At 36.1% G+C, this 18,664-nt stretch overlaps 1 protein-coding gene across 2 annotated transcripts in view; it reads left to right on the top strand.

Annotated features, from left to right (window-relative positions):
- Nucleotides 1–18,664, top strand: part of LOC134753517 (scavenger receptor class B member 1) — a 110,988-nt gene that overhangs the window by 47,496 nt on the left and 44,828 nt on the right. Inside the window, exon 1 of one of the 2 annotated variants that reach the window (XM_063689415.1) lies at nt 17,341–17,493. The exons of the other annotated variant lie outside the window; for it this stretch is intronic. Coding sequence (XP_063545485.1) covers nt 17,436–17,493 — 58 coding nt within the window. The 5' untranslated portion in view covers nt 17,341–17,435. Of the gene's footprint in view, nt 1–17,340; nt 17,494–18,664 lie in introns of those variants that run through there. 2 annotated transcript variants of the gene reach the window in all.

Below are 18,664 nucleotides of genomic sequence, written 5' to 3'. Positions count from 1 at the left end.
AAGCGAATATTCATGTTTTTTGACTAAATACATACCTGATTGACCTTAACTACTCGTGACAGGACATCGGTTAGACCTTGTATAGGCACTGTTTTTTCCATCTTATTGTATTACGAGGAAATGATGTTGACAGAATCTCTGCAGGCTTCTTTTTAGGGTTCCGTACCCAAAGGGTAAAAACGGGACCAGGCTGTATCTCATCAACCGTGATAGCTAGACAGTTGAAATTTTCACAGATGATGTATTTCTGTTGTCGCTATAACAACAAATACTAAAAACAGAATAAAATAAATATATTAAGGGGGACTCCCATACAACAAATGTGATTTTTTTGCCGTTTTTTTGTGTAATGGCACGGAACCCTTCGTGCGCTAGTCCGACTCGCACTTGGCCGGTTTTTTATTTTTGTTAACTCTGTTCATCAATTGTGATTGTCACATAAACGCCAGGCGGCCCAGGTATTCCTAGAATCTACACAGCTAGACCTAGACCGACCGGTTTTGGATATACGACGTGACTCAGTCCGTTAGTGGAGTATTAAATTGAAATAAGGCAGTAAAATACTGAGGCTCGGTAAAATATCTTTTGACAACCTGTCTGGCTTAAGTGGCCCACTGATTCAAATTCAATTCAAAATCCTTTATTGCGTAAGACACATTTAGTTAATAATGTAAGGTGATGGAGCCACCCGGTAAGTAAAAATGCCTGTGTTGGGTGGCGCCGCTCTCCCTTCAAGTTACTGATTATTAGGTTAGGGATAAGTTCGCCTTTGTACTTCCATTACTATAATTTATTTTTGTAAACCTGTGTTGTGTACAATAAAGTGATTACTACTACCAAAGATAGATATAACTCCGTAATAGATGGATACAGTCTAAGGAAAAAACGTGCCTCGAAAGTCACGAAAATTTGATTCTCGATCAGAGGGCGCCACTAGTTTTGGCCTACACTCGTATAGAGGGCGTTGACGGTTTCGTTTGTTATTTATAATTTTAACGCATATCAGTGAAAGAACATGGGTCAAAATCATAAAAATAATTAATGCAAATAAAAAAAATCATTTATCCAAATTTAAATACATTTTATCGTATTTTTATACATATTTATTTTTAGTTTTAAAGTGTGTCTACAGATGGCAGTGAATTTACTGGGGTTACAAAATTTACTATGACAGTACCGCTCTAGTATAAGTTACTTTATGCTACTACTACTACTACTATTACCATTTCGCCGGACGATATCAGCCTGTCAGTTGTACGGAACTGTCAACTATTTGTTTTTGTTGTTTTTGTGTTGTTGTTTTGTTTCTGTTGTTGTTGATGTCAGTGGTGCCCTTTAGTCGTAGTGAGCCTGCCTATAAAGCCGATGGTCCTGGGTTCAAACCCCGGTACCTTCGGGGCGGGCTTCTATTTGTGTGATGAGCAGGGATATTTGTTCCTGAGTCATGGCATCATGAGTGTTTTTTATGTACTTATCGACATATATATCTATTATATGTCGTTCCTTTCAAATGTTGTTTGTATGTCGACTTGTCTGTGCAGTCTATAATTTTCACAAATTCAGAAATATTCCTTTATACGGAAACTTCTAACAATTTAGTATGGGCAATGAAATATTTAATGTCCAAAGTTTTCCTGATATTTGCGAGAGCCTTCAGATTTTTGGAGATATTATGTAGGCATACAGGATATGAAATGAAATAGTAGGTAGGTATTGATTTATGTTCATAAAAAACTACATTAAATACTTATATATTTTCTCGAAAATGTTCATATGCGTCATAATACTCGAGTCAGCCTCAGTACATTTTGTATTCGCACAGCTAAACTGTGGAATGAACTGCTGTCCGGTATCTCCGGAAAGATACCTACCTAAGACCTTCAAGAAAAGAGCGTACCTATTCCCTAAATGCCGGCAATTCACTTGCAATCCATGTGGCGACTCGTCAAGCTCGTTTGCCCCCTATGTCATAACATAGAGTAACTTATACTAGAGCGGTACTGTCATAGTAAATTTTGTAACCCCAGTAAATTCACTGCCATCTGTCGACACACTTTAAAACTAAAAATAAATATTTATAAAAATACGATAAAATGTATTTAAATATGGATAAATGATTTTTTTTTATTTGCATTAATTATTTTTATGATTTTGACCCAGGTTCTTTCACTGATATGCGTTAAAATTATAAATAACAAACGAAACCGTCAACGCCCTCTATACGAGTGTAGGCCAAAACTAGTAGCGCCCTCTGAACGAGAATCAAATTTTCTTGATTTTCGAGGCACGTTTTTTCCTTAGACTGTATCTATCTATTACGGAGTTATATCTATCTTTGGTCATTATAAAGAAAATACGATGGGAACTGGCACCGTAGACAACATGCCAATCAATTAACGCTACGTAGCGAACGAAACGCAACTGTCACTGTCACACTAATATGGAAGAGTGATAGAGACACAAAGCGATTCGATGGCGAAGCGATAGCGATTGTCACCTTGGTTAGACTGATTATTCACTACATACAATTTTAAACAGCAACTACTAACTCTAAGAGCCAGTTGCACCAACCATACTTAACAGACTGATTAACGTCAAGCAGCAGAGAACTATGAAACTTTCCATACAATAAAATTTTGCGAACGGTAAAACGTTGACAGACGGTTTGGTGCAACCGACCCTAACACTGTTTTGCAGTAGCATAAGGGTGCTTCTAGTTTTATAGATATTTGCCATTACAAAACTACCCCGCTTTCGAGGTTATCCTAATGCACCTTATTACCAAAACAATAGCAATATGAGAATAGCATCGATGTCACGTGTCTGAATACTCATAAGTACTTGTAGTGTACATTAGTTACTAGGTCAAGTAATGCAATAATTAATCGCTGCAATTAATAATGGCTTCAAGCTAACTGTGCTATGAGACACCTGACATAAATTAGTTGAAGATTGACTCATTGACAATTTGGGTGACAAATTAGTCTAATGACATTTAATGCAGGTCGTTATTTATGTACTTTTAGTCACCTGCAGCATAAAGTAACTTATACTAGAGCGGTACTGTCATAGTAAATTTTGTAACCCCAGTAAATTCACTGCCATCTGTAGACACACTTTAAAACTAAAAATAAATATTTATAAAAATACGATAAAATGTATTTAAATTTGGATAAATGATTTTTTTTATTTGCATTAATTTTTTTTATGATTTTGACCCATGTTCTTTCACTGATATGCGTTAAAATTATAAATAACAAACGAAACCGTCAACGCCCTCTATACGAGTGTAGGCCAAAACTAGTGGCGCCCTCTGATCGAGAATCAAATTTTCGTGATTTTCGAGGCACGTTTTTTCCTTAGACTGTATCCATCTATTACGGAGTTATATCTATCTTTGCCTGCAGCGATACATTTGCTGTACCTAGTTGGTCATATTGCCAAATGGTAAAATGGCGTACCTATAAGGTAGGAAATCGTATCATATGTATTAAGCGGGATCTAACTATATTACCAAACTAGCTTTTGCCCGCGACATCGTCTGCGTGGATTTAGTAATTTGGGTAGGTTATTTTTTTATCCAATCTGCTTTTTATCGATTCCCTATATAAAATTCCACTCCCCTTTTCACCCGTAAAAGGATGACTTCTGGGATAAAAACTACCGTATGTCCTTCCCCGGGACTCAAACTATCTCTATGCTAAATTTCAACTAAATCGGTTCAGCGGTTTAAGCGTGGAGAGGTAACAGACAGACACACTTTCGCATTTATAATATTATTATTATGAAATTGTGGATTACGGATTATGGATTATGTATATTATGGATTGTGGATTACCGATGTGTATTTATAACTCTTATCAGTACTTACCACGGAGTAGGATGGAGATGGCAAGTGGGCGTTCCCGTCTATCCGACAGTTAGTAGCGACCGACTCACTTTATGCACAGACTATGCTCAGTTGTTGTGTAAACTTCATGCTCGAATGACATTCACGTCGTACGTACGCTCGTCTAACAAAAATTGATAATTAAATTTAAAATGCCGTATTGTGCAGTATTAAGCTGCAGAAATCACAGCGGTTTAAAAAATCTTTCACGTGGAGGTATTTCCTATCACCGGTGGTTATTTATTTAAATATAATCCGATAAATACGAAAAATCTGTTTCTATTGCATTATTTACGAATGTTCGTTAAGTAAATCTATATTTTATCAGTTAGAACTTAGAGTTCACAATCCTTTGTCACTATTCTTTACGTTTATCTGGAATATTCGCTATCCTAAATGTCAAATAACTTCGCTACTCAGATGCTGCGCAATGTCGATATTTATATCGATAAAGTTAAAGTTACGATATTTCAAGTTTGATGTTTGGTAGTTCGGTAATAAATTATTATTTTAGACACGTTTCTAATTATTATTTGGGATAATCAATGTCTTAGTAAATATGGCAGCTCTGGTCATCAAGCACTAAGTTAAGTCGGGGTCATTTCATGGCAACCTTTCAAACCTTCGTATTCCTTTACATACGTTTTTGTTTTTTACACCCATCATATTTTCATCGTTAATATAATTAGACTAGGTACTTAATGCACTTATGCGTACAATGCATGCAATGTGCCATGAATAAACGTTTTATATTTTCTATTTCTTTATTATTAATTATTGTAGGTTACCACAAGATGCCGATATTAAAAATAAATGGGTCAATGCTACTGGGCAAGAAAATTAGTTTCCGCAAAAATATAGCACCATTTGCTAGGAGCATTTCTTAGAGAAAGATTTCTGGGGATAAAATTGCCATACATCTCATCTAGCGTCCACACGCCTAAAACTTAGTTACTAATTCAGTAATTATTAGTGACATTCGGGCTCACTTAATTAATAAAAAGTGTTCCGTACCACGCAAACTAGCGTGAAATATTGGAATTTTGCCGCCCCCCTTCCTGATTTGATAGGTCACAATCTTACAATCAAATCAAGTGGGATCGATGAGCCAGTTTCATGTATGCTTTCACACCATACAATTAATTTGACAATTTAATCAGGTTGTCCCGTCTAGATTGGCCTTAAATGCTGCTACAAGTAAATATATTGTTAAAGACGAATACTTACCTATGTAAGTAATTGCAGATTTGTGATCACAAAATAACAGCAATACCGAGTTAATAGACCTTTAAAGAACTATGATTTTATCTGTTTGACTTTAAGATATATTTAATGTTCACATTAACAACCTAGTTGGTCAATTAATAAGAAACAAATTTCTAGTTAGATATTTGTTGTACTGTACTACATATTATTTTTCATACAATCACGATTATCACTACCTATATTATAATCATAAATAAAGTATCATCTAAATGTGTTAAAACATACGGTAATGAAATATCAATACCTAACTGAACACACAAATATCGATAAAACACTCCGATTACACTGTCCCCTCCCTATATCGTCGAATGGAAAGAAGTTCCAACGGTTAGCTACTCGCAGGCGTGTAGAGGTCTCGAAAACACCAGTGTAACGTGACCGTGAGATCCGTAACAAACCATGCGTAATTAGACCTTACTTATACTGGTTTTTTAGCCCTTTTCTCGCCTGTAATAAGTAAGTGATTTTAAAATTATATAAAATAACGCCATCTGGTGTTGAGTAGTTGTATTAGGTGAACGTTGAGCGAGCTTTTGTGAGATGAATGAGATAATGAAAGAGTCGTATGTCATATAGCTTTGACATTATAATTTAAACCGTCACTCATGTAGCCTACAGTTGATATTCGTTCGAGAAATGTCCACCGGTAATAACTTTTTGGTATGGAAAGTTGCTACGAATCAGAGCAATTTTGTAAGTGTGTGACGTATTTTAACGTGGCTATGAATGTGTGAGTTTAGCGACACTGGTTTTCATACTAAATAGGAGTCATTTCACATCCACTAGTTTATTAATTCGTGGTACTTACCAATTAAGTGCGGATACGTCCATTCTGAAACAATATTAAAACAATACTAACTATAATAAGATTACGTAGCAATTAGAACAACAATAGCGTGGTTAATTCTAGGACAATCCGCAGGAAAGACTAAGTCAAATTTCATGCAATACTTAGCTAATAATCTGTGAAATAATAAAGCATAGATAATTGTTCTTAAAAGCGAAGACAGCCACAGATAATATCGTTTCACAAATCAAATTAAGTAGTAACCTACAGGGTATTATAGTTTGACATGCCATTACCGTCAGTAGGTACAAAAATGCTGCAAATGCGCACGAAGGGTTCCGTACCATTTTCTGTAAAAACGGCAAAAAATCACGTTTGTTGTATGCCCCCTTAAATATTTATGTTATTCGGTTTTTTAGTGTTTGTTTTTATAGCGGCAACAGAAATACATCATCTGTGAAAATTTCAACAATCTAACTATCACGGTTCATGAGGTACAGCCTGGTGAGTGGTGACAGACGGACGGGTGGACAGCGAAGTCTTAGTAATAGGGCCTTTTACCCTTTGGGTAAGGAACACTAAAATTGTAGGTTGACCTGAATTTGAATTTCGCGCCTTTTTCAACTGACAAAGTGAGTTTGCCAGAGTATAAATCCAAAGACTAGGTAATGAGAGAAAAACAGAAATTGGAGAGAGCTTTTGGTTTTTATAGCACCTATCAAACACCTATTTAATAAGGAACACCGCATTGAAATGTGCACGACACGTCGCTTTTCTTTCGTCGTCTTTCTTTCGAGATTTTTTTTTTCTTTTTTAAAATCTCACTGCTGCGCAAAGGCTTCCCCTCTGGACTTGAGTTTACAAATGACCCTGACCCTGACCTGTAATTTATATTACCAATAAAGTACGAGTATGAGTATGAGAATAAAAAAAAATAAAAAAATTGTGTTGACACGACTTCATATTCATATTCAATTTAGTTTGTTATGTCCAAAATAAAAATATGTTTTAATATATGTGGAACATAAATTACGGCAGTTAGCATGTGGCTCACAGAGTTACTCAACCGCGGCGATTCTGCTCCACTTTTACTTGTCGTTTTGTTCGGAACTGTGCCGAATTCACGTGCTTTTAACGTAATCTTATATTATATTCTCGACCGTGAAATGTTGTTGTGTGCGAACAAGCATGCGCAAATTGATCGTATATTTATTTATTTATATTTTGGAGATCCAACAGCAGGAATGTATTGTTTTTTTATCGTAATTATAACAATATTATTGACTTTGTACGTTTCTGGAACTTTAGTCTCGGTAAAACATGTTATCGCAAGGCATTCTCCATTTTATGACTTTGTTCTAGCAAGTGAGTGACCCGTTATTAATTATATTAAATGTCTGTGTCTCACGGAAATTTTGTTATTAAAGTTGTTCTACCAAGTTTAGGTATTTATACTCTGCCCATGCACTCTGCAGGGGTAAATGAATTTACGCATCTCACCCCCGGGCTGGGGAAGCCCATTGGGGGGTGGTATGTGGGACTCGCTCCTCCCGTACATCCTCTGCTAACCAGAGGAAGGGGAGAATACCCACTAACATCCCCTGCGGCGTCACCCTCTTTACCATTAGGGGAGCGTCATGGGATCGCTTGTGGCATTCTATCCGCGACGCCCCATATAACTGAGCACCTACTTTAGATTTTGAAATAATCACTATTCAAACATGTCACGCAAACAAGTCGTTTCAAACCCAAATTCACAGATTTTCTTTTTTTTTGTGAGAAAACGGTCTACATTTCGTCATAACATAAGTAGGAACTTCAATTAAATATGAGATAACAGTGAAAGAAAATACATAACTGTAATTTGTACTTCGCACGCACTGGCAGAAAATTCGAAACTACGCGGCTTCCACCACAACGACTGTAAGTGATACCACAGACAAGTTATATTGTCTGTGGTGATACTTACCTATTCAAAATTAGATACTCCCATGTTTCTCAAATTTATAAACCTACGATGCTTTATAATTTCCCAGATGGCAGTGAACCTGTTTTTTAGGGTTATTACTAAGACTCCGCTGTCCGTCTGTCCGTCCGTCTGTCTGTCTGTCACCAGGCTGTATCTCATGAACCGTGATAGCTACACAATTAAAATTTTCACAGATGATGTATTTCTGTTGCCGCTATAAAAACAAACACTAAAAAACCGAATAACATAAATATTTAAAGGGGCATACAACAAACGTGATTTTTTGCCGTTTTTATAAAAAATAGTAGCTACACAGTTAAAATTTTCACAGATGATGTATTTCTGTTGCCGTTGCCGCTATAACAACAAATAATAAAAACTGAATAAAATAAATATTTAAGTGGGGCTCCCATACAACAAACGTGTTTTTTTTGCCGTTTTTGCGTAATGGTACGGAACCCTTCGTGTGCGAGTCCAACTCGCACTTGGCCGGTTTTTTCTAGATTATTTTGCCAAAATTCATTTTTAAGGGGCCCACTGACTATCAGTCCGCCGGACGATACCGGCCTGTCAGTTAGAACAAAAATATGACAGTTCCAAACAACTGACAGGCCGATATCGTCCGGCGGACTGATAGTCAGTGGGCCCCTTTAAACGCGTAAAGTTATCTATTTGTTTTGACGGCCTCTTACGAAGCAAGAGATTTAGGCCATTTATTTGTGTTTATCACACATATTTATTTCTGAGTTATATATGTTTTCTGTGTAAGTATATAAGTATTTATACATACATACATACATACATACATATAATCACGCCTATTTCCCGGAGGGGTAGGCAGAGACCACGGATTTCCACTTGCTACGATCCTGACATACCTAAATATTTATACATATACTTACATATACTAGCGACCCGTCCCGGCTTCGCACGGGTAACACAAAACCTTAACAAATTAAACACCTAAACCTTCCTGTACATTCCACTACCTACGTCACGTTTTAGTGCGAAATTTTTTTTTTCACTCTATTTTCATACAAATTTTTGGGACTTTTTTTATCATCAAGATTGAATATGCTAGTAATTCTGAGTTGAAAGAACCTAAAAACACCAGGATCTGTCAGAATCAGGTTTAATATTTATAACATTTAAAACTTTCGCGTTTTGAACACATATTAAGTCACATTTAAAATCGGGTCTATCGCGGTAACAAAATAAATTCGCGATAGATTCGATTTTTTTTTTTTTTTTTTTTTTAATCTTTATTAAAGAGCTTTATCGCTTAGCGATTATGTCGCTCCATATAGTCATCATACAATCACACTCACTTACGATTACTAAGGCCTATATTTACTAGCTTAAACAGTGCTCTGGCCTCGTCGTCGATTTTAAATGTGTTTTAATATTTATTTTAGAAAACGCCCAAATACCTACACATTGGACTAAGAAATTGGACAGGTTTAATACCATCCTTACGATATTTACACACAAACTTGAGGAAGCGGCGAATAAACATGAAGGGTCAACATATGCGCGCAAGGACAGCTTGTATTCTGGAAGCACATTCAGATTTATAAACATCTGCGCGCTAAGAGCGCTGGTGGCCTAGCGGTAAGAGCGTGCGACTTGCAATCCGGAGGTCGCGGGTTCAAACCCCGGCTCGTACCAATGAGTTTTTCGGAACTTATGTACGAAATATCATTTGATATTTACCAGTCGCTTTTCGGTGAAGGAAAACATCGTGAGGAAACCGGACTAATCCCGACAAGGCCTAGTTTCCCCTCTGGGTTGGACGGTCAGATGGCAGTCGCTTTCGTAAAAACTAGTGCCTACGCCAATTCTTGGGATTAGTTGCCAAGCGGACTCCAGGCTCCCATGGAGCCGTGGCAAAATGCCGGGACAACGCGAGGAAGATGATGATTCAGATTTATAAACATAACGATATGGATATAACTATAAGTATTTGCATTTCGCTCGCGCTGAGTTTATGGTGCGAGAGGGCCAAATCTGAATGAGCCCTTTGATAAAACAAGTTGGATTTAGATGGACTTGATAAAATAATAAAGATAAATTGAGGAAAATTATACTCGTAGGAAAGTTTCACTGCTACTGACTCACTGACTCAGAAATATGACCTTTGACCGCCCTCCTAAGGCCCATACAAATGAAAAATTCAAAGTTTGCCACTGAAATTTGAACCTATGATGTAGGAAATAGAGTGCATTTTACGTTGTTGGAAAATTGAACGAACCAAAAGCGACTGTTCCTATTAAATAGGATTTAAACATCGAACTGAAGAGGTACTATAGATAGGACATTGGGCCTTAGGAGGATAACACGATGTCATTTTTAGAGTTCCGTACCTAAAGGGTAAAAACGGGACCCTAATACTAAGACTTCGCTGTCTGTCTGTCATCAGGCTGTATCTCATGAACCGTGAAAGCTAGACAGTTGAAATTTTCACAGATGATGTATTTCTGTTGCCGCTATAACAACAAATACTAAAAACAGAATAAAATAAATGTTTAAGTGGGGCTCCCATACAGCAAACGTGATTTCTTTACCGTTATTTGCGTCTAAAATTTTGAAAAAATACACAAAATAGCTCTTTACTAATAGATCACAGGAAAACCTATTAGAAATGTGCAGTCAAGCGTGAGTCGGACCTAATTTTTGATGCGACCCCTACGGGTTTTTTAAAGACATTTTACTCACGTTTCACATAAAAAATACGTTTAAATTGTGTAATGTTAAAGTGTCCCTTTGTTACTACGCGCCTAGGCTCTCCGGAACATGTCGCGAATATTGACTAAAAGTAAGTGAGGAAAACCTTAAATTGTGCCATTCTCAATCAAAAGGGTACCTATTGTCGGTTGTCAATAAGGCGTTATGTCCATATAGCTTCAATTTGAAATCAACCTTATTGACAAGCGACAATGTGGTACCTTTTGGTTGAAAATGTCACAAATGATTATACATAGATGCAATAAATATGTAGAATCGATTACATACTTTATTCGTGATTCACACATACACACCTGTGAAAACAACATCTGTACATATGTATAATCGGTAATCAATTAAGTATTACTGTCAATAATAACATATTTGCTGCGTAGATATAACATTTTTTTTTAGTTTTCTTACAATTTAAATTAATTAGCTCACACCGTGCACGAAATTATTGGGAAAATGTAGAACGCAGTCATTTTTAGGCACAAAAATCGAAAGAAATAATTAAATTGTGACGTACGAGCAACATGTCTGTGTTTTATAGGTATAAATAAAAGATAAAGAGGCTAGACAGTTCGAAAAACCGGCCAAGTGCGAGTCGGACTCGCGTTCCAAAGGTTCCGTACATTACACAATTTAAACAATGTATTTTTTATGTGAAATGTCTTTAAAAGACCCGTAGGGGTCGGATCAAAAACTAAGTAATTAAGTCCGACTCACGCTTGACTGCACATTTCTAATAGGTTTTCCGGTAATCTATAGGTAACGATCTATTTTGTGTATTTTTTTCAAAATTTTTGACCCAGTAGTTTCGGAGATAAAGGGGGGGGGGGGGGGGAATGGTCATTTTTTGTATATTTTCTTGAATAACTTCTAAACTGTTTATCCTAAAATTATAAAAAGAATATATTTGAGATTCTCACAATGAGCTCTTTCATTTGATATGTAACACGATATAGTTTGAAATACTTTATTTTTTAATTTTCTCATTTAACCCCCAAAAGTGGCCCCCATGTTTAAAATTCATTTACTTGCGTTACATGTCCGACTTTGGGTCACTAACTTACATATGTATACCAAATTTCAACTTAATTGGTCCAGTAGTTTCGGAGAAAATAGGCTGTGACAGACGGACAGACAGACGCACGAGTGATCCTATAAGGGTTCCGTTTTTTTCCTTTGAGGTACTGAACCCTAAAAGTGGCAACACTGTAGCGTCGTCCCGTTTTTCTTAGATTGATTTGAAAGGGACACTACATTTTTGCCACTTTTTAATTTCTACTCTTTTTTGCCAGATTGTAAGAATACGTGAACAAGACCGTAATCATAGAGTAACTTATACTAGAGCGGTACTGTCATAGTAAATTTTGTAACCCCAGTAAATTCACTGCCATCTGTCGACACACTTTAAAACTAAAATTGAAGATTTATAAAAATACGATAGAATGTATTTAAATATAGATAAATGATTTATTTTTATTTTGCATTAATTATTTTTATGATTTTGACCCATGTTCTTTTACTGATATGCGTTAAAATTGTTAAATAACAAACGAAACCGTCAACGCCATCTATACGACTGTAGGCCAAAACTAGTAGCGCCCTCTGAACGAGAATCAAATTTTCTTGATTTTCGAGGCACGTTTTTTCCTTAGACTGTATCTATCTATTACGGAGTTATATCTATCTTTGCCGTTATTGTTAGAACCTACTAGAAGTTTAGTGTGATAATCTTCTACACACTGTAAAAAAAATATAATACAATTTCGAGCTATTTTCTTGTTATTTTTGTTCAAAATTTTAATTGAGCGAAGCGTCAGCGAAGGTCTCCGTTTTAACTCTGGCATTTTGCTTTCGTATGTCCAAATGTTCTCCTCTAATAATACTCTATAATGATTGTATATTTTCATATTAGACAAATAATTGTAATCTTAAATTATATTTACAATTTATGATTTTATTATTTATTATTAATTGTACTTTTATTATTTTTTAATGTGACATTTTATTTTAATGGAGGTTTAATATTAGTTAGTAATTTAAGAATATTTGTACGCCATGTATTATGGTAAATCAAGGACTGGAAAAAATATTATGTAACAACAATTTATACCCTTTTTTGCACAAATAAACTATTCTATTCTATTCTATACAGGTCGCAATTGAATTCTGTGACCAGATTCTATGATACAGTATATTTTTATTGTCGATCTAGTTTTTTTTTATATGCGGAAATTGGCATAAAGGACTTAGGCGCCAATAGCGCCTATGGCGCTCAAGACCATTGTGAGTTCACTACGATAATTAATCACCGAAATAAGTATATTTCAAATTTTAACCCGAGGTTAAACCTCACAGAGCCACTAGAATTAAAAGTTCTAACATAAACATACCTAATGTTTTAGTAAATATTTCCTGACTCTTTTTTCTTTGGAAGTCTACGCCAAATAAATGTCGTTTGACAGGACGACATGTTTTATTATTTGTAAATGTTCGAAACAAATTTCCGTTGACAAGATTTTACATTAACATTTTAACTAAAGCTAATATTGTTGGTAAATATCTTCAACCAATTTTAATTGTGTTCACTTTGACCTTCGATGGATGTCTGTAGGAAATAACTGACAATATACAATAGTAGATTGTGTCACAAGGGAGCAAAATACAATTGAATCCTAAACGAAGCGAAGGATTTTATAATAGAATCCCGAGAGTAGCGAGGGGTTCTAAAGTAGAATCCTGAGCGTAGTGAGGGATTCAAGTGTGTTAAGCCCAAGATGGAAATAATTTTGCTACCATGTGACACATATTGCTTTTCACATCACCTATGAGGTAATTATATGTTTAAAACTATTATTTAAGCTAAAAAAAAATGTGAAAAAAATGTATAAATAGTGTCCTAGAACAGAAAAGTGTTACTTTGAGCCCTCCCAGCAGGGAAGAAAAGTGCCACTTTGATCCCTCCTAGCAGGGAAGAAAAAGCCCTTTTTCGAATTGGTGATGTGAAAAATAATTTTGTATCCAGCAGAAACGTCTGCGAACGATGATATTAAGCTTAGAAACAAACTGAACCCACGACCACCAGATCGCTAGCCCGGTGCTCTTCCATCTGAGCTACTTAGATCGTACGCAATACAGCGAATATTTCCACCATATGGGGCATTTTCTATGAAAAGGGACCTTATTGTCGATGGCGCTTACGCCGCACAGCGTCGCGTGGCATTGTATTTATATCGGAGCATCGTTAATAATGGCGTAAGCGCCATCGACAATAAGGTTCCTTTTTATAGAAAATACCACATATTTCCACCATATATGGGCCTTGGGGATACCGTAGCGACATCTACCGTAAGAGTGCTAAACTTTTTAAACGGCTACCAGAGTTCCTCGATGCGCTATTTGCGCTATTCCATACCAAAGAGGATATAATGAGATAGAGCGGTACTGTCATAGTAGATTTTGTAACCACAGTAAATTCACTGCCACCTATCGACACACGATTAAAACTAAAAATAAAAATATCAAAAAATGTATTTATATATGGATAAATGATTTTTTTTATTTGCATTAATTTTTTTTATATTATTTTGACCCATGTTCATTCACTGATATGCGTTAAAATTGTTAAATAACAAACGAAACCGTCAACGTCATCTATACGAAAGTAGGCTAAAGGTAGTGGCGCCATCTGATCGAGAATCAAATTTTCTTGATTTTCGAGGCACGTTATTTCCTTTTACGGAGTTATATCTATCTCTGCCCATACTAACGATCTTTGGATTACAATAAATCTTATTCGTAAGACATAAGGCCCACCCATAAGAGGATTGCTGTTAGTTAGAAGATCCGAAAAGATGTTATTGTGTATTTGCCTGTAATAACAAATGACAAACGCTTTGAAATCAAATGAGTTATAATTAAAATTTAAAAATAAATATTTTTGACACACTGTCAACTTCATTACACGACAGCATGAGAGGTAAAAAGTCAAGGATGTGTAAATTCTAATGTACTTAAGCAGGTAATTAGTATTTCGAATACATATCTTTCATTGAAAAAATTTGTCTAACCCCTCGTGCGGCAAGATGCCTCGAAAAGCGGCATCACATCAGCCGGAATGTATGAATTTCGGCATTGAAGCCCCATGATATAGTACATTTCGATGCTAGTGCGGAAATCGTGTATCGAACGACGTTTTTAGGGTTCCGTACCCAATGGGTTAGAACGGGACCCTAGTACTAAGACTCCGCTGTCCGTCTGTCCGTCTGTCTGTCTGTCACCAGGCTGTATCTCATGAACCGTGATAGCTGGACAGTTGAAATTTTCACAGATGATGTATTTCTGTTGCCGCTATAACAACAAATACTAAAAAGTACGGAACCCTCGGTGCGCGAGTCCGACTCGCACTTGACCGGTTTTTAATATAGTTGCGAAAAAATAAGAAAAACAACAAGTAAGCAATTCGAAACTTTTATATTATTAATTCTGTAACATCATTGTATTGCAATACAGTCAAAAATAATGAAGTTGTTCAGAAATCAATTCCTGGGCCAAAAGGGGCGTCACCAAAAAGGACGTGGCTTGGGGGCAAAAGGGGTGTGTCTTGGGGCAAAAGGGGCGTTTTACAAAGCGGCGTGTGGGTGTGGCCCCTCTCCCACCCCTCCCCCTGTGCGCTGGAACTCTCAAATTTACCCTACTACGGTCATGATTAAATTTAAAAAAGCTGTGGTGAACAAAATTTCACCCTGTAAATGAAATGTAATTCTTTTTACACTATATTTGAAAAACTTGCCTTCTCCATACCCTCCAAAAAAGACGAAATGACTTATTTGTATCGCAAATAACGACGCTAAATATACACGTGCGAAATGCGGACATTGGTTCATGTCAAGTTGTCAACATATCGGTTTCCAAGAAACGATGTAGCTAACAGGTTGTTCATATTTAATAAATGATTATGTTTTTGAGTTAGTATACAAGTAGGAAAAGGAAACCAGTGGTACTATATCACAGGGAGGGAGGGGGTCAAGAAAATGTGACATGTTGTGACAACGGGGAGGGGAGAGTCACAAACTTTGTGACGTCACTTTAACTTATTTAAATGCTTTTATTCGCTGTACAGTTAAATAACAAGTTTTTGGATCGTTAATCGTTTTTAGGGTTCCGTACCCAAAGGGTAAAAACGGGACCGGGTAATATGATTTTCCCGGAAGTTATATTACACTAGCGAACTGCCCCGACTTCGCACGGAGTACACAAAACCTTTACAGATTATAATTATACACACTAAAACCTTCCTCAAGAATTACTCTATTGATACTATTGATAGGTGAAAACCGCATCAAAATCCGTAGTTTTAAAGATCTAAGCATACATATGGACAGACAGACAAACAGCGTAAAGCGACTTTGTTTTATACTATGTAATGATATGTGATATTACATTAGTGTGAATAACCGTTTCTCATTGTAACTGTTATTGGTTATCCTTACTTGGTTTTATAGCGTAGCCTTGTAAACCGATATTGACCGACTTTCAATAGTTTCCGATTCGATACAATGTTAATTAAACATATGCTATACCTACGTGTGTGTGATATTGTGATTACAATTCGATATAATCGGACCAAGCTAACTTTGCATTGCATTTGCAATGACAGTCATAATTGTGGTATTTCCTATAAAAAGGGACCTTATTGTCGATGGCGCTTACGCCATTATAAACGATGCTCCGATATAAATACAATGCCGCGCGACGCTGTGCGGCGTAAGCGCCATCGACAATAAGGTCCCATTTCATAGAAAATGCCCCAATTAATATCCAGTTTCTATGAAAATATTAAGTATTTACATTATTACATACAGTACAGTCGCCATCAGATATATCGAAGCGGGCGAGGTGCTCAAAAATATCTGAACATGCACTCTAACGCCTTCACGATAGAGGCGTGTTCAGATATTTGTGAGCACCTTGGCCGCTCCGATATATCTGATGGCGACTGTACATACATTATTCTTTCACTTTTCACTGTTCAAATTGGTGCAAACTTGCAAAGTTAGCTTACACGGAAACTAAACAGGAAGTAATAACATCGATATTAATATTTTTTATAAAAAAGTAGATAAAATTTACTTTGTTTTTATTTTGCGTTGAATAAAGAAACTCCAGAATAATTGCAATAAGGTAAAGTGGGGTAAAACGAACGCGGGGTCAAGAGGGATACCCGTATGTAACTTTTAAACCCAGAAATTATTATTATGATTAATTAATTATTTTTTTAGTATAAGTTACAGTTGATTTGCTTAAACTTTTTTTACCCACACCTCAAAAAGTCAGAAGTTACTACTTATATTTTATTTGTTAGTTGATCGGTTATAAATAAAATAATATTTTTATTTATTACTTATCAGTAACTATCACATCAACTGGCAAATATATTTTGCTCATCTAGTCCCTTTTTTATGCGGAAAAGCGCCAAGTAATTTTAAATAAATACAGAATATTGCAAAATAAGTTCCCGACCAATTTAATTCTTTAGATAAACCTTGTCACTTCAAATTTCGTAACATTTTTTTCTGTTTTTCATTATTTTCCGCGCCACAGACTGGCATATTTAGCAATGCGGCAATGCCGATTGATATTAAAAAAAAACTCAATACTTACCGAATTCATTGTCCGACCGCCAGTCACTCTCGCGCCGCCGGGCAGTTGGCAGCATGCTGTAATTCAGCCAATCGCGGATCGTGTTCGATATTCAAACTTGTGTTCGAATTTTGAATTTCGGGATCGCGATGGCCGTGCAAGCTTTGAGCCGTTACATGGACTATATTAGGAGCCATAGATTGATTAGTGAGTTATTGTTTTTTTATATATAATAAATACAGTGGTTAATTATATTTGAGTGTTCAGGTTGTGTTAAGTAACGAAATAAGTATGTTTTTGTATTATCTGATATAGCCAAGTGTCTGGAACATGTTAGAGATTGCTACAGAACATTGTACGAGCAGAGCAGTATTAGTATTATATATTAGGTTATATAACAATATGCAAAAGTGACTCATTCTGTACAGTCGCCATCAGATATATCGGAGGCGCTCACAAATATCTAAACACGCCTCTATTGTCAAGGCGTTAGAGTGCGTGTTCAGATATTGTGAACACCTCGGCCGCTCCGATATAACTGATGGCGACTGTACATACTTAAGTATAAAGATAACTAAATATACTAAGTTAAGTATAATGGCCTCCTAGCTTAAGTCGGTAGTGACCTTGCCTACGAAGCTAGTCAGACCGAGATAAGCCTCCAACGATTTCGATAGTACACGCCGAGTGGAGCTTGGTCAATTTGTGTAAGAATTAAGAATGTCCTATATATGAAATAAAACTATAAAAACCAATGAATTTGTATTGCTGTTGATGCCCCAAATAAATAAAATAAAATAAATAAAACGGATTATATCGCCCGTCACCAACCGTCACCCGTTGACCACGAACGCTGTAAAGGGTTCGAAACGTCGGGATATATTATAAATTCAATATACGCGATTTAATCCGTTTTCATAGTTTTATTTCATGAGTAACTATCGCGGTAACCGAAGACAATATTAATGTCCTATTTTTATTTTATTTTATGAATGCTACAAATAGTATACCTACTTTTTTATGTAACTTATAATCCATACTAATCCATCCATACATATTATAAATGCGAAAGTGTCTGTCTGTCTGTCTGTTACCTCTTCACGCTTAAACTGCTGAACCGATTTAGTTGAAATTTGGTATAGAGATAGAAATAATCCTTTAAGGGGGTGAAAAGAGGGGTGGAAATTTGTATGGGAAATCGATAAAAAATAAGCTATCTAAATTACTAACTTCACGCAGACGAAGTCGCGGGCAAAAGTTTGTTATTAATATATTTAATATTTCAAACACACACGTCATGGATGATGGAAAGTTAAGTGAATATAGTCGAAGTCGTGATATGAGTCATATGACTGACATGTGATATCACATCACACGA

The sequence above is a fragment of the Cydia strobilella genome, chromosome 27 (assembly GCF_947568885.1).
Source record: "Cydia strobilella chromosome 27, ilCydStro3.1, whole genome shotgun sequence".
NCBI classification, from domain to species: Eukaryota; Metazoa; Arthropoda; class Insecta; order Lepidoptera; family Tortricidae; genus Cydia; species Cydia strobilella.
This window is presented reverse-complemented; position numbering and strand designations above follow the sequence as displayed.